This window comes from Lissotriton helveticus, chromosome 3_1 (assembly GCF_964261635.1).
Source record: "Lissotriton helveticus chromosome 3_1, aLisHel1.1, whole genome shotgun sequence".
In the NCBI taxonomy this organism is placed as follows: domain Eukaryota; kingdom Metazoa; phylum Chordata; class Amphibia; order Caudata; family Salamandridae; genus Lissotriton; species Lissotriton helveticus.
Window position 1 is genome coordinate 849,950,314 of NC_136061.1, and position 14,121 is coordinate 849,964,434.

The 14,121-nt window shown below is 44.9% G+C and overlaps 1 protein-coding gene across 2 annotated transcripts in view; it reads left to right on the plus strand.

The window, feature by feature from the left end:
* The window catches only part of LOC144823030 (protein argonaute-1), a 297,743-nt gene that overhangs the window by 83,116 nt on the left and 200,506 nt on the right, over positions 1–14,121 (plus strand). For both annotated transcript variants that reach the window (XM_078681165.1, XM_078681166.1), the window contains exon 2: positions 6,092–6,275. In XM_078681165.1, the coding sequence (XP_078537291.1) occupies positions 6,092–6,275 (184 nt within the window). The remainder of the gene's footprint in view (positions 1–6,091; positions 6,276–14,121) is intronic.

A 14,121-nucleotide genomic window follows, 5' to 3' on the forward strand; every position in this document is an offset into this window, starting at 1 on the left:
TTTTTTTAAGTCCCGCTCCTTGTTGCCGTGTGTCCCGGGCCGCGCTGTGATTGACTGCCGGCCCGGGACACCCCTGTGACGTCATTCCCTGGGCCGCGCTGTGATTGGCTGCCGGCCCGGGACACCCCCGTGACGTCATTCCCTGGGCCGCGCTGTGATTGGCTGCCGGCCCGGGACACCCCCGTGACGTCATTTCCCGGGCTGCGCTGTGATTGGCTGCCAGCCCGGGACCTGACTTGTTTGTTTATTCTGCTGCCTGTCTTCTTGCCATCTAGTGGTTTATAGAGTTATTTTGTACACCCACTGTTTATTTTTACCACCGGTGTACTTATAGGTCTCCTGGGGGCCTGTTGTGTTCTGGGCCCTCTCCCACTCATCTCTGCGCCGGAGTAGCTCCTCTAGCAGGCCTATCACTCGGTGCCGTCAGGTGTGGTCCGCTCGAGGGCAGCGAGTCTGCTTTCCGCCCCGCACTTCTCCGCGTCTACACCGGTGTTGTAACCAGATGGTGGGTTTGATGGCCCTCACGGTCTATTTCCTCCGGCTCCTGCTGGTGGACTGTTACGGATGAGCACCCTTAGAGTTGTTAGCCCTTCGGTGTCTGTACTCGAGTGGTGCACGTTTTCACCGGAGTTGGTAGTAATTATCTTACGCCGGTCGCTTACATCCACTGCATCCCGGGTCAGTTCAGCTGACTCAATGGGTCCCTGCCGCACCGGAGCACTACGCACACTGGTGGTCCTTCTTATGTCCCCGACCTCGGGTGCACCGGCCGACTACGGTTTGTCGATGCACGGTGGTGGCTGCTTAACTTTTCCCCGGTCAGTCGCGCCTACCTCAGTCCTGCATCGGCCCTTCAGAGCCCGGGAGCAGCCTCCACTCGACGTCCCAGTTGCCGCGTTGCGTCAGGCCGCTTCACCCCTGATGACCGGTCACAATGTCCTCCTTGACGTGGGGGGCCAGCTTTGAAAGTTGCCGCCTCCGGGAGCAGTGGGGGACTTGTGCAACTCTATCGTGCGACCTCCGCCGCCCGGCCGTGCCCGGCCGCGCCGGCAGAAAGCTGCAGTTGTGCGGGGCCTCCTCGGGCACCAGTGGTCTCCCCCCGCGGCTATAATGCGCCGTCGCCTGTGTCACCTCCGCCGCGGGTGCAGCGATCTATCTCCGCATGGCGGGCCGCGGCCGATCCAGCGCGCCCTCAGTCTCCGGCCTCCACCCTCCCACAGCCTGCACAGCGATTCTAGAGCTAAAAAATACCTGTCCTTAATCTGTAAGAGCCTTATAGAAGCGTTCACTTCCTTCCTTACAGACATATACCGGAGTTGCAGAGCTTACCCCTTACAATGCCAATAGCTCAAACTTTAGCATAGGCGAAACCGTTGCATTGTAAATGCTTGTTTTTTATCGTGACTACAAATACTTCATTTGTCACTAATGCATAGAGCGTAGATTGTTATGTTCAGCCTTATCTATGCCATTTATAAAGTATGCTTCCACACGGTAGTTTGCACACCACATATGTAAAATATCACTTTAGGATTTTAACAAATTCGATTTTCCAATTATTCCTTAAAGGTGTGTGTGGCTGCAGTTCAGTTCCACGTAAAATATCCTCAAAAAGATAAGGTTTAAAAGTGTACACTAAGGAACTCTGTACGAACTTTTAGACATTAGAGAAATTTTGAGTCAATTCACTGGGTTTAAGCCACAGGTGCCATTCGAGCAGGGCTCACTATATTACATTGCTTTGAATCTATTTAATATGTTTGTAAACCATGAACGCAACCAGTTGTTTCTTTAGCGCACTTACACATTAAATTGGTCCGATAATTCCATAGGTGCAGTAAGGGTAGCTACTTGAAGCATCAGAATTAGGCATTTTGGCATGAACAGTGTCTGTTAGGCTGGGCAAAGATCAGCCTAACTGACACTCTTTATGTCTGGGTCAGGCATCTAGGCGCTGTATATACGATAAATGCAAAGGCTAACTAACTGCCTGAGCTGAAATTTGGTGAGCTGAAGATTTCACAGCCAGGTAGGCGTGACCTCCTCAGCCCGGAAGGGTCTTCTGTGACTTCCCCCGTAATGACAAGGGGGAGTGTCACTGATAGTGTCACCTGGGTGTTTCCGTTTTAAGCTCTGAACAGCCCAGAGCTGAGTGTCCATCAGTGATGCTCATCACATAGTGGAATAGGGGGCAACAACTCTCAATGACCCCATCTTACTCTGACGGGGAAGGGACTGCTCCCTCCTCTCATTGGCTGAAAGAAGATCAGCCAATGAAGGAGAAGAGGCAGCCGTCCCAGTCTTGAAGGAACCACCAAGGCTTCGCTTCTGCCACCCGAGTTGGGGGCCAGTACATTTTGTTTTTGTAATGTTGGGTGCATACATGCGTGCGTCTGTGTACGTGTGAATGTTTGTGCATACAGGCTTTGAATGGGTAGGTCTGTGCGTATGTGCTGGTTGTGAGAATGTGTTTGAAAGAGTGTGGTGCGTGTGAGTTCCTGCTCTTGTTTCAAATATATGGGCCGCCACTGGTCCTTCCTATAGAATTATGAGTGCTTTTATAGTTTTCATTGTGTTCCTTAATGGTTACAGTTGTTTCCAGTGTGGTTATGGTGTTTGTCAAGGGATGCTGTTTACATAAATTGTGGTTTTGCTGATTTACTGTAGAGTAATGCTTGCCATATACAAGCAATTGGAGATTGCACCTCGTATTGTAGGCAAAGCGAAGGTTGAGCGATATCTTGGGTCTTAGAGGAAAGGAGTTGAGAATTACTGAATTCATAGGAAAGTTTAGTGTACAGGAGTAAGAAGAAGAAGGGTGATGGAGATACCAGATAAGTATTTCATGGTTCGAATGATAACGTGGCTCAGATACATGGGGGTGAAGATTATGTAACGGATCTAATTGTGCTAGAGTTTCTGTTACATCAACGATCTGATTATGGCACAGTTATGATTATACCATGAATATGATTGTAGAAGGGCTTAATTATACATGGGCTCTGAATATGCCGTTAGTAATATGGCACTTTTCTTATTATTAAATACACAAAAGGTGTGGGTAGCATTCTAACTCATTGGTGTTTGCCCACTGAACACAGGTATGCCCATTTATGGGTCCCCTGCGTGCTGTGCCACAGGGTTCAAGCTATAGCTCACTGACGAAGGCTAATAAGGCTGAAATGGTATGAAGTTGCTTGGTACTAGTTATTAGATGGAGCCTTGCCTGGTAGTTCTGGCTGCACTGTTCCTATGAATAGCAGGGTCAGTACTGATTTGTGTAAAATGCGCCTCTGTCTAGATTGGCATAGTGAGCAAAAGGGAAAGGTTTGGAATGCCAACCAGAGTTCATTTGCGGTGGTGTAGACTATGCAAGCATTCCTTCTCTCGCCTTCTGTATGTTTGATATAACACCGTAAGAGGCCAAAGGTGTACTCAGATGTGGGTCCCTGGCTCACTGTGCCACGGTGGGGGCCGGTAAGATTTGGAGGGGGGCGGACGGTACACACCCACACGCACACATACACATAACACACACATACACATAATACACACACACACACACACACACACACGCACACGCACACGACGCACCAGACATTCATACACACACACACGCACCAGACATTCATACACACACACACACGCACCAGACATTCATACATACACACACGCACCAGACATTCATACATACACACACGCACCAGACATTCATACATACACACACGCACCAGACATTCATACATACACACACGCACCAGACATTCATACATACACACACGCACCAGACATTAATTTAAAAGAAAAGCACACACTTACCTGCAGCCAGCTCTGCCTCAGAGGTTACAGGAGGCTTGGGACTGATGCCTTCCCACACTGGCTGACCTAAGGTAGCCACCGAGGGAAGGCAGCAGTCCCAACGTCATCACAGAGTGGGATGGAGTCAGTGAGACTGCTGACCCCACCCCACTCTGTGATGAAATGTCACTGATGGACACTTGATCCTGGGCGCCTCAGGGCTTAAAACTGAAGTGCCCAGGTGCGAGGCAATCAGCGACGCTACCCCTCGTCACTTAGGGGAGGGCCTCAGGGACCTTTGCTGAGCTCAGAACATCACGCCCACAGGAGCTGTGACTTTTTCAGCCCAGCAAAGTTCAGCTCAGGCAGCCAGGAGCCTGCGCATTAGCGCATGTCTGGCTCCTCCCTGACCTGAAAATGAACAGTGTCTGTCAGGCTGGCCTTTGTTCAGCCTGACAAACGCTGTTCATGAGGGGCAAAAGGTAGAGGGGCATGGCCCCTCAGCCCCAATGGCCCGTTCGCACCTGCTGTGCCAATGGATCCAAAATATACCTCACTGAAAAGCCTAAAAAGGCTAAAACCTATCTGGGGTTGCTTTTATTCCTTTCTACAGTGGGCTTTGCCTGGCAGTTGGGGATGGGTGGTGCCCAAGAGGAGCTTCGTCAGTACTTCTTTGCTTTAGGTGGGCCTCTATCTCAAGAGACACAGTGGGCGAAAATTAGTAGGTTAGAATGTTACACTGAGGGCTTGCCAGCAGTTCTTAACCGTTTCACTCTGGGGACCCCTCCTGAATCATTATCGGAATATGGAGACCCCCCACTGAGACATTAATTGAAGTTCGGTCCCCTGGCCTAAGCAATTTGTATGATTTGGACCTCAGAACAATACACAAAAAGACGAAAACAAGTAAACCCCAAACAAATGCTCAAATATTTGAATATTTTGTGTAATTCATAATCAAATATAGAAACTTTTTTTAAGTGTTCAATATTGCTTCCTTATTTGTATATACTTTATTAGTTTTCATTGATTAATTTTGATATTATTTAATTTTGTAAATCCCTTGTGGACCCTCTGAGGACATGTCTTGGACCCCCAGTGGTCCTCTGAACACAGTTTAAGAACTAGTTCCTTTACAAGCATTCTTCCCACCACCTTTTGTTTTCTTATATTGCCAATGGTCAGAGGTCAGATTGTAGCAGTGCTCTTCATGTGCCATGATGCTAATTGCGAGGTCATTGATTCTGTACAGGGTCTATTTATGTTAGTGTTTTGAGATCTGCTGAGGTCTACCTGTAACAGCGCTCTGAGTATTAGTCATTGATCTCAAAAGCAGCAAGCAACAGGCTGGTCTACGAACACTTTACTAATGCATACCTTACGTTTTTCTCTGTAGATGAGTTTCTATACATTTGTAGTTTATTTCAAGGATTGCTAACACCCATATTGCCCTTGGTATAGTTCCGATATTCAAATGAAACCCCCATATTACATGATAGACCACTTGCCAATACATTGTGTCTAGTGTGCGTTTGCGTTGTTTGGATAATATAGTTTCCAGCAAAATTCTTTGCCTTTGCTTGCGGGTCATACATTAGGGAGTTCATATATCCCACCATGCTCTCAGAAGTGGTGAATGTATGTTCAGCCTTTTAAAGTGTGCTCCTGTGTCCTCATTCTTTACTGTCCTATGAAGTTACTCCAAACGCAGCTTTTAGTGCTACGATGGGGAAAGAATGGAGGTCTAGTTGTAGGCAACCAGTGAGAGATTTTATGTCTGTTGTTCGGTATGCTCAGGATCTGTACTGGAGCTGTTTTGGTATTAGAAGACGGAGGGCGTGAAAGATAGAACAAGAGGGCTGGATGTTGAGAGATGATGTGACAGAGGAATATCCCAGACTGTGGACATCAAGACTATACTTCTAAGGGTTACCAACACTTTACTCCAACACAGCAGGCTGATATGGAATCGGCTATGAGGATACAGAGGTTTTCTGTATATAGGCTTTGTATTTCTGGCAGACCATTAAAATGGCGAACAACCAATCTTGGTATAGTTCCCAATAGACAAATGTGTCTGAAATACTAATGTGACTGGATAAGTAACATGTTAGTTACTTTGGGGACTGTGGTTTTTCGGGATAAGTCTTGTATCTGAATACATCTTGCCTAGTCCCTCTGGTCCATCAGAGGGGCGTGTTGGAGAAATCTTCCATTTGCCCTGTAGAACAGTCTGACTGAATTATTTTCTCTTTTTACACTTTTGTAATCATCCTTCTTTTCTCTCCCTCAGCGGTGGGCACCTACTTGCCACCCCTGCAGCAGGTATTCCAGGCACCACGTCGTCCCGGGATAGGCACAGTTGGAAAGCCCATCAAGTTGCTCGCCAATTACTTTGAGGTTGACATTCCCAAGATCGACGTTTACCACTATGAAGTGGACATCAAGCCTGACAAGTGCCCCCGCAGAGTCAACAGGTAAGGCTCTGGGGAATGCAAGGGTTGAGTCTGTTGTGGCATTGGAAACCCAAGTGCTGGCACTGCATTTTCAGCAGGCGAAATTGGGTCTAGAATATTGTAGCACCAACTCCTTAGATCCACAGATCAGGACATTTAGAGGACCTTCATTTGCTTTGTACAGCTAATCTTTGAACAAGTGAGATACACCATTTGGTTAAGTCATCATTCTAGAGAACTGTTTGTAACAACTGTTTTTGACCCTGGTAGAAGAGAGTGTCGGCTCTTGTATTGTGTCATTATCTATGTAAAATGTGGAGTCATGCCGTTCTTTTCCAGCAGGCTCTCTTTCAGTTGCTGCATGTATTCATCAACCACATCAGTATGCAACAGCTAAAGTATGGCTGTTTAGCCGAAATGGATGTTACGAATAGCTATGGTACGGGTATAAGGATTGATGGTTCTGACAAGGATGAACGTTTTCTGTTGTTTTAATATATGCCCTCTCCCGAAGCCTTGTTCCCTTCTTACAAAGTTTGAAGAATGACAAAAAATATCGTAATTTTCCAATATGTATCTTAAAGAAGGATTAATGTGAACTGAAAAATTGCTGCATATAGGGAAATTGTTTGCTTTAGGAGCTAGCGGCCAACACTACTGAATGCCCTAGTCGCCTCCTCTTGATTCCACCTTATGTTTTTTTCTTCAACTATACCACACTTCCTGTCTTTCTTTTACTCTTTCATGTTCTTCACCCTACCTTTTCAGTTTGTTACTGTTTTCCCACCTCTTCCTCCTTCTTTCTCTCATATCTGCTCCCCTCTTTTGCTTGCTGTGGGTCAAAATGTAATGATGAAGAATAAGTACTGTTTTCAAAGATGGGTGCTACTGCCCACAACCTACACCACAGATGCAAAGTAACCACTCGGCATACTGCTTCTGAAGCTCCTAGGTGCAGGAAAAATGCTGAGTGAGGTCACAATTTGTCTTTTCAACTTAACATTTTTATTACATTTTTACCAAGTCTAACAGATACTTAAACATAGAGGGCATTCTGAAGATTCAGTGCACAAATGTCAACATGACACTGTTACAGTCACCTACTACATGGTAAAATAAAGCCCAGTTTGTATTCTGCTAGATCAGTCCATGCTTCCAGGAAGAGCAACCCTGCATTACACGTCTCCCCCATCCTTTTAACAAGTATTGTGCCATGCTGTTTTTCTAAAAGAGCCACAGACTTTAATCGGTGCCTTTTACCAAGAACGGGACATGGACAGAATAAAAGAGGCTAAGTAAAATGGGATTAGATGCTGGGGTGTTAGTAAGAAAGTTTGGTTCGGTTGTATACCAAACACGCCCCAAGGAGGTGGAAAAGCATGTCATCGTGAGTACAGAAAATGGGAGGATTGACAATTTCAGTTAAATACAAATGTCACAGCAACTGAAACCCAGGGGTGTGGAATTTAATAAAATATCTAATTGTCCCTGGGGCAGGTTGCTTCATAAATCTACTTGTCCTGTAACAAAATCCACTTGTCCCGTAACAAAATCCACTTGTCCCTTTTGTGCCATGTAGTGCGGCGACAAATTGTGGCAGCAATATCATTATATAAGAGCTCTGTTATAGCCTCTCTGATTATGCCAGGGCTCATACCATAGTAGTGTTTGAATACTTGCAATCCCCTTATGTTGCCACGTTTCCGCAGATCTACATACTGGAGCTGAAGGTAGGGGTAAGCAATAGTTCCAATGTTAGAATGCCCTTTTGAGTCTGTGTAAATCTCCTAGCATGTTTTAAGGGTTTTTCAACAACTCTTCTCTAATCTTTTCCCATACTGGGAAATGTTGGCACTTCATTCCTGACAATGGCAGACGTAAACCTTCTTCCAGAGTTGGGAAAAAAGTGGTTGGAGGGAAAGTGAACTTGCAAACACTCAGATTTTTGCATAAGCAAATCTACTCATGCATATTTGCTCCTGCTAAAATGAAGTTCACAAATTTTTTCTAGGAATACTATTTCTTGTCCTACTTCTGTAACTTCTTGGAAATTCATGAAAGCCAAACCGCTGCACTTAATGCAAGGACATGTACCATAGGTTCACTTTTGAGACTTTATTTAAGGGCCTCTAATTTGGTCTGGCGTTGACCATGACCTTTTGCTTTTTTTAAGATTCTGTCACTCTTTCTGTATCAGCTGGCTTCACTGTGAGTGACAGCATTCTGCTCTTTCACAAGGATCATATTGGCACCCAAAGTAGGTTTGTTCAGTGCCAGTAACTACTGTGGCAGTGTGTGCTTTTTAATACCAACATTGTTTTTGCTTTTGCCAGTGTTTGTTATAAAGGTGAGGGCCCGGCAGCTCCCATACCAAAAAGGTTTTACAAAAACCATTCCAAAACAAGTCACACATTGACAAAACTAAAAAGCTGACCACCAATTTCAGACCTACAGGCTTTCCCAATGCTTGATTATTTTTGTTTTCCCATAATCTTATTGAAACTGGTTACACTGATTTTCTATTATGAATATTTTTGGGAAATACCAGCATGCATCATCACGTTACCAAATGATGCTGCAAAGAAACGGTACCTGGAATTTTACAGTAGTTTAGCTAAATGTTTTTTCCTGCTTTCATTTTTTTATCAATATTTTATTTTGGAAGCAAAGAATCCTCTATCTTGCTTTTGCAAATATTTGCATTGAATCAGAGAGCATTCTGAGAGCATTATACATAGCCTCATATTGCTAAAACATGTGTACACATTTGTATACTGGAACCACTGTCAGTAGTGCAGTCAGAGCTTACAGCATTTACTTGGAGCACTCACACTAATAATAAAGGCTTTCAATTAATGAACCATGAATACAAGTTTGAACAGCATTAACCTATGGACAAAAATATTACCTTAACTGCAGACAGTGCCCTTCCCCGATCCATATTGTGGTACTACAAAATGGCATCCTAAGGGTTTGTGCTGCAGGGGGTTTGGCCTACTTGCCCCAAGGACATAATAAACATGAAATCTTGTTGCCCTTGACCCCAAACAATATGTCCTGGGCATCGGGCTACAGGAATTCCACATCCCTCTGAAACCTAGTTAACACTTTAAGTACCTCTGTCGGACAAATTTTAGGACTTGTACCCTTGCTGCTCCGGTTTGGTTTACTCTGACAATCTATGTCTAGCAGGTACGTTGAGGCAACGAGTTTGATACCTCCTCTAACATCTGGTTAAGGGATCAGTAGAGTTGTTTCTGGAATCGCTTCCACATTGAGTTTACCAGTTTCCCCAGATGATCTATGAACCTCCTTTATCTCCTCCAGTGATTGGAGACAGAAATTTGGGTCTAGTCACGGGGCCATAAATCTGGGCATTTGATACAAAGCGGAGGTGGGTTTCAACCTTGCGTGGAATCAATATGAGGCTGTTGGGTACGTGTCCAGATGTCCGGCATGGGGACCATGCAATTACTGTTTGTGGTGTGCATGCGGTGTTCTGATTGGCTGAGTGTTCCTAACTCAAGGCCTCTTTAGGATAGCAGTCAGACTGCCACCAACAGGCTGTCAGTGGCGATCCGACAGCGATCCAGCAGAGCGGTCCGACCTCCGCTTTAGGATGTAGTCGGTCTGACTTCTACAGTCAGAGGGACCACCCAACGAGTCCGACAGGCCCAAGAAGCCCGTCGGTCGGATCATATTACCTACAATATGGGTGGGGCCGGCACAGGCACTCCTGCAGGGATTACGATGTCCCTTTCTGACAGCCTTTCCATAGTGGTCCGACCGCCATGGAAAGGCGGTCGGAAAGGGACTTTGCGGGCCCCTAGCAGGCCCCCCTCCCTCGTGGGCCTCCGCTATGAGGCCCGTGCCCCCAAACATACATGCTTTGTGTGGCAGGCACCACATGATGCCTGGCACACGGGGCATGGATGTTTAAAAACATCCCGTTTTCCACCCCAGCTTGTGCTGTAGTCCTTTTCTGGGCCGCAGCACAAGCCGTAGTGAAAAAGGGGATGTTTCCGACCACCTACACAGCAGTCTCATCTTAATTGGCTGGGTGGAACCACTGACTACATGTTGGTCGGTTTCCTACCCGATGGAGGTCGGATTCTTGTCTGACTGCCTTTGTAATTAAGCCCTTAGCGGCATCTGACTTTATGGTGTTATGGGAACGCGCTGCCCTCCAGCCACATGTGTTTTATTGCGGCCAATCTCCTGAGACCATTGTGGTGTCACTGCCTATCTGTAGGATGAATCTGGGTATTCCTGTTTGCACGCTTGTCTGTGGGTTATGTGTCCCCCCACCTGTGATATGTCAATCAGTTGCTTCAGGCCTAGGTCGCGGAGATGTGAGTTCATTATTATATGCACATATGTCATGTTGTACATACATCTTATTTATCAATGTAAACATCTTCCCAGTTGAATTTTCAACTACATCAGTTGCCTCATCACTTCATTACAGTCACGTTGTTTGAGGTTTGGTGTGTGTCTGTTATGTCTGTTACAGCCTCCCTAGTTACTTGCATTCTTTTAACTTGAGAACTGCATTTTTACAGTAGGAAACCCCCACTTGGAACAACAGCGCAAAAATGAGAATAGAGAGCAATGATATGCACAGCCTGGTCACCCACCGGGGAACCAGGAAAACACCCCCAAAAACAAGTCCTTCTCAGGGGCACCTCCCTCCTTCATGTAGATGATGCAGTGCTTCGATGGCAAGAGTCAGTGTCCCATTGTCCGCATCATATCCAGGTATAAAGGTACAGTGGGATGCACCGATTTTGGTGCACACCCCAACCTCCGTTGAGGTCACCAAGTCCAAAACATACCAATGTTGCATCACCATGAGGTGGATGGCTCTTAGTTCTTCCTTGATAGCATTTAGGCCAAGCTCATTATTGTTGCTCATCTTCAGTAATTCCCACTGGTTATTTGTAACCAGCATGCGTTCGTCTTCGTTTGCAGGGTGAATAAGGGTATGGACCCTCCTGCGTTTACTTGAGTGTCAGAAAACAGTCTGAATTCTCCCAGAATGTCCTTGTGCTGAGCCCAGCCAAAGTAATCAGTAGTTCTTTTTTCTCAAGCCTGACCCAAGAGAGTTATTTTCTTCTTCAGCGGATGCTGGAACAACTCGTACAGATATTCTCTAGGGATGACCAGGGTTGAGATGTGTATGGTTACGAGGGTGCAAAGGCCCTGCCATCCGGGGATGTGTTGAGTGTAGGCAAACTCACCACACTGCCAGTAGGTATCCTTCAGCGCGGAGGTGCCCCATAGCATGTCCGGTATGTGCACATTGCTTTGCAATTTTTAGTGGTGTAAAGTGGGATTGTTCCTTTGCCTCTGAAACACATAGAATGCAGTGTAAGTTTCCGTGATTTTAGGGGTTGCCCTGTAGTTTTAGTTCCTATATTCCCAATAGGCTCTGTGCATTGGAATGATATGCACTATAGATTTGACTTAGGACTGCGGTCAGTATGTCTCTATTGAGTATACTAAACTTAATTGTGTGCCAGCTAACTCAGTTGTCACTAGAAACTTTCTCGAGTAAACAAGAAGGGATTAGTTTCTGACAACCGCATAAACATGACAACTTTGTTTCTCCTAGAATCAAAACATATCTTCAGAGTCATGGAAACAATAGATAACTATTTCACTCAGTCAATCGTGTATGCTTCGTTTCTACAGAGTTTGCACAGAAATAGAGAGACGGGCGTTTCAATAAAAAGGGTTTATTGAACAGTCTTCTTTCTCATGCAAGAGGTGAACTGCTACAATCGTTAGACAGAATGCGAAATATAATGCGTACAGCGTAAACAGTAATATAAAATAATACTGTAATAGCATTGTCTGTTGCTATGACATGTAAAAATACATACATAATTAACACAGGCTAAAATACCCAACTGGTGCTTCTAAAATACGCCTACTCCAGTGTACCTAACCTAGGTCTAGTACGAGGGAAGAAGTAGGTGTTCGTCTTTTAGCATAGGTTTCATTTTACCAAGAATTGCCAAAGGTTTCTCTAGGTTCTAATCAGCTCTATACCTTAGAATGAAAGAGGCTAGTATCTCTGTCTTGGGACTCGATTTCCCAACATCCCGCAAGGGGAGTCGGAAACGTTGGAGAGTTGGCTTCCTTCGGCACTTGCTGTAGCGAGCTGTGTGTCGTGCAAGTAGGTAGTCGAACTGCACCAAACCACACTGTGCTTTGCCATAGCAAGTGAAGGTATATTTATACCTTGAAGGTGTTTAGGAATGCCAGTATTGACGTAAAGTCGGGCATATGAACGTCATGAATTAACCCCTAAGGAATAGATGTTCATGCATAATAATGAATTCTTGGAGAAATCGATATTCAAGCAAGGGGAAGTCCCTAACAGCTTAAAATCTGGATACCCAAGAAATCGTTGTGACGTAGATGAACGGATGGAAGTAACCATGCCTGTATTTGGGTAGCATGAACTATGCCTAAATAAGGACTGTATTTCTATGCCTATATAAGGGCAATGCGAATTATACCTATATAAGGACATGAATCGGGAAATGCATACGGAATCTAAAATCGAACACAACACCCAATCCACTTTCTTATGTAAGTTCTAAACACGTTAAACATATCTAATCATGAAGTGTTAAAAACCCACCCAAAATACACATATAATGCATTAGAATTGGTTGTACACATAAAAGATGCATTGGTGCTGTACGCATTTAAAGCAATGTTTCATTCAAAGCATAGTGTTTTGACATGTGAATGCTATCTGAATGAATCATGAAAATACACATTTATGAAATGGCTCGTAAATACAGAAAAAAAAGCCTGAAACCATTTCATGTCAGATTACATAAAATTGTATGTGGACAAGCTCAAATATTGTCTCTGGAAGTATTCAAAGAATTTTTGTTCTCTATGAATAGTTCTACTTTAAGCAGATTACTTGTGCCAAAAAGTGAAAAATACAAATTTGGAAAAAAAGATATATTTTTCTTAAGAAAAAGAGTTCCAAAGTTAGAATCTTTTTTTGAAAAAATGAAGGTCAAATTCAAAGTCTCTCAGAACACTGTGTGCCAAAATCAAAATTCAGTGTTAGGGCTTGGAGAAAACATGAAATCTTCTATGTCCGTTGACAAAAAGTCATCTACCATTGTAGGCGAAAGTTGGATTACCCCGTTTAGAAGATTAACCGCACATAGATGTGAAGCATGTCAGGATTGGTCGCATTAGCAATCTTCGTAATGGATGGTACCTGCGTGCCTGTCTCCTCTCGTACCTAAGCAGTTGCAATTTGCGTCTGTGAGATCTCAATGAACGCCGTCATCAGGATTGGTAGCCGCTGGGGCCAACACAGAGCATGGGCCATTACCGGTTCCAGCAAAGTATCAACATCCGATGGCATGACTGATTGGAGTGTGAGGCATATGTCTTCTCTGCATAGCAAGCAGCGGAGAACAGGTAAGATGCAATCTTGCCAAATTGGTCTGAATGACAGAAACTATGTGGTATTTAATTCTCGTAGACGAGGTAGTCCCAAAATTTGGACGATGCGCTCACGACACTTCATCACCAGTAGAGTTGTCTCCATGGAGAACTGGGTGTCGCTGGCGAATTGGCTTGCCAGCGGTAAAGGTAGACAGTGGCAGTGTCTCCCTACCCCGCTTGGCGCCAGGTAAAACATTTGCAGAGCAGAAGACTCTGCTGGCTTTGTTCTCTCCTAATTAGCTCTATGTCACGCTATTTTAAAAATTGATAACGAATTTTTAAAACCTCACTGTGTGTTCCTTGTGTTAAAATTGATGTGATAATTTTTAAACACGCATTTACTGCGCACTCACGTTCTTTGGGGCTGCCAGGGTCATTC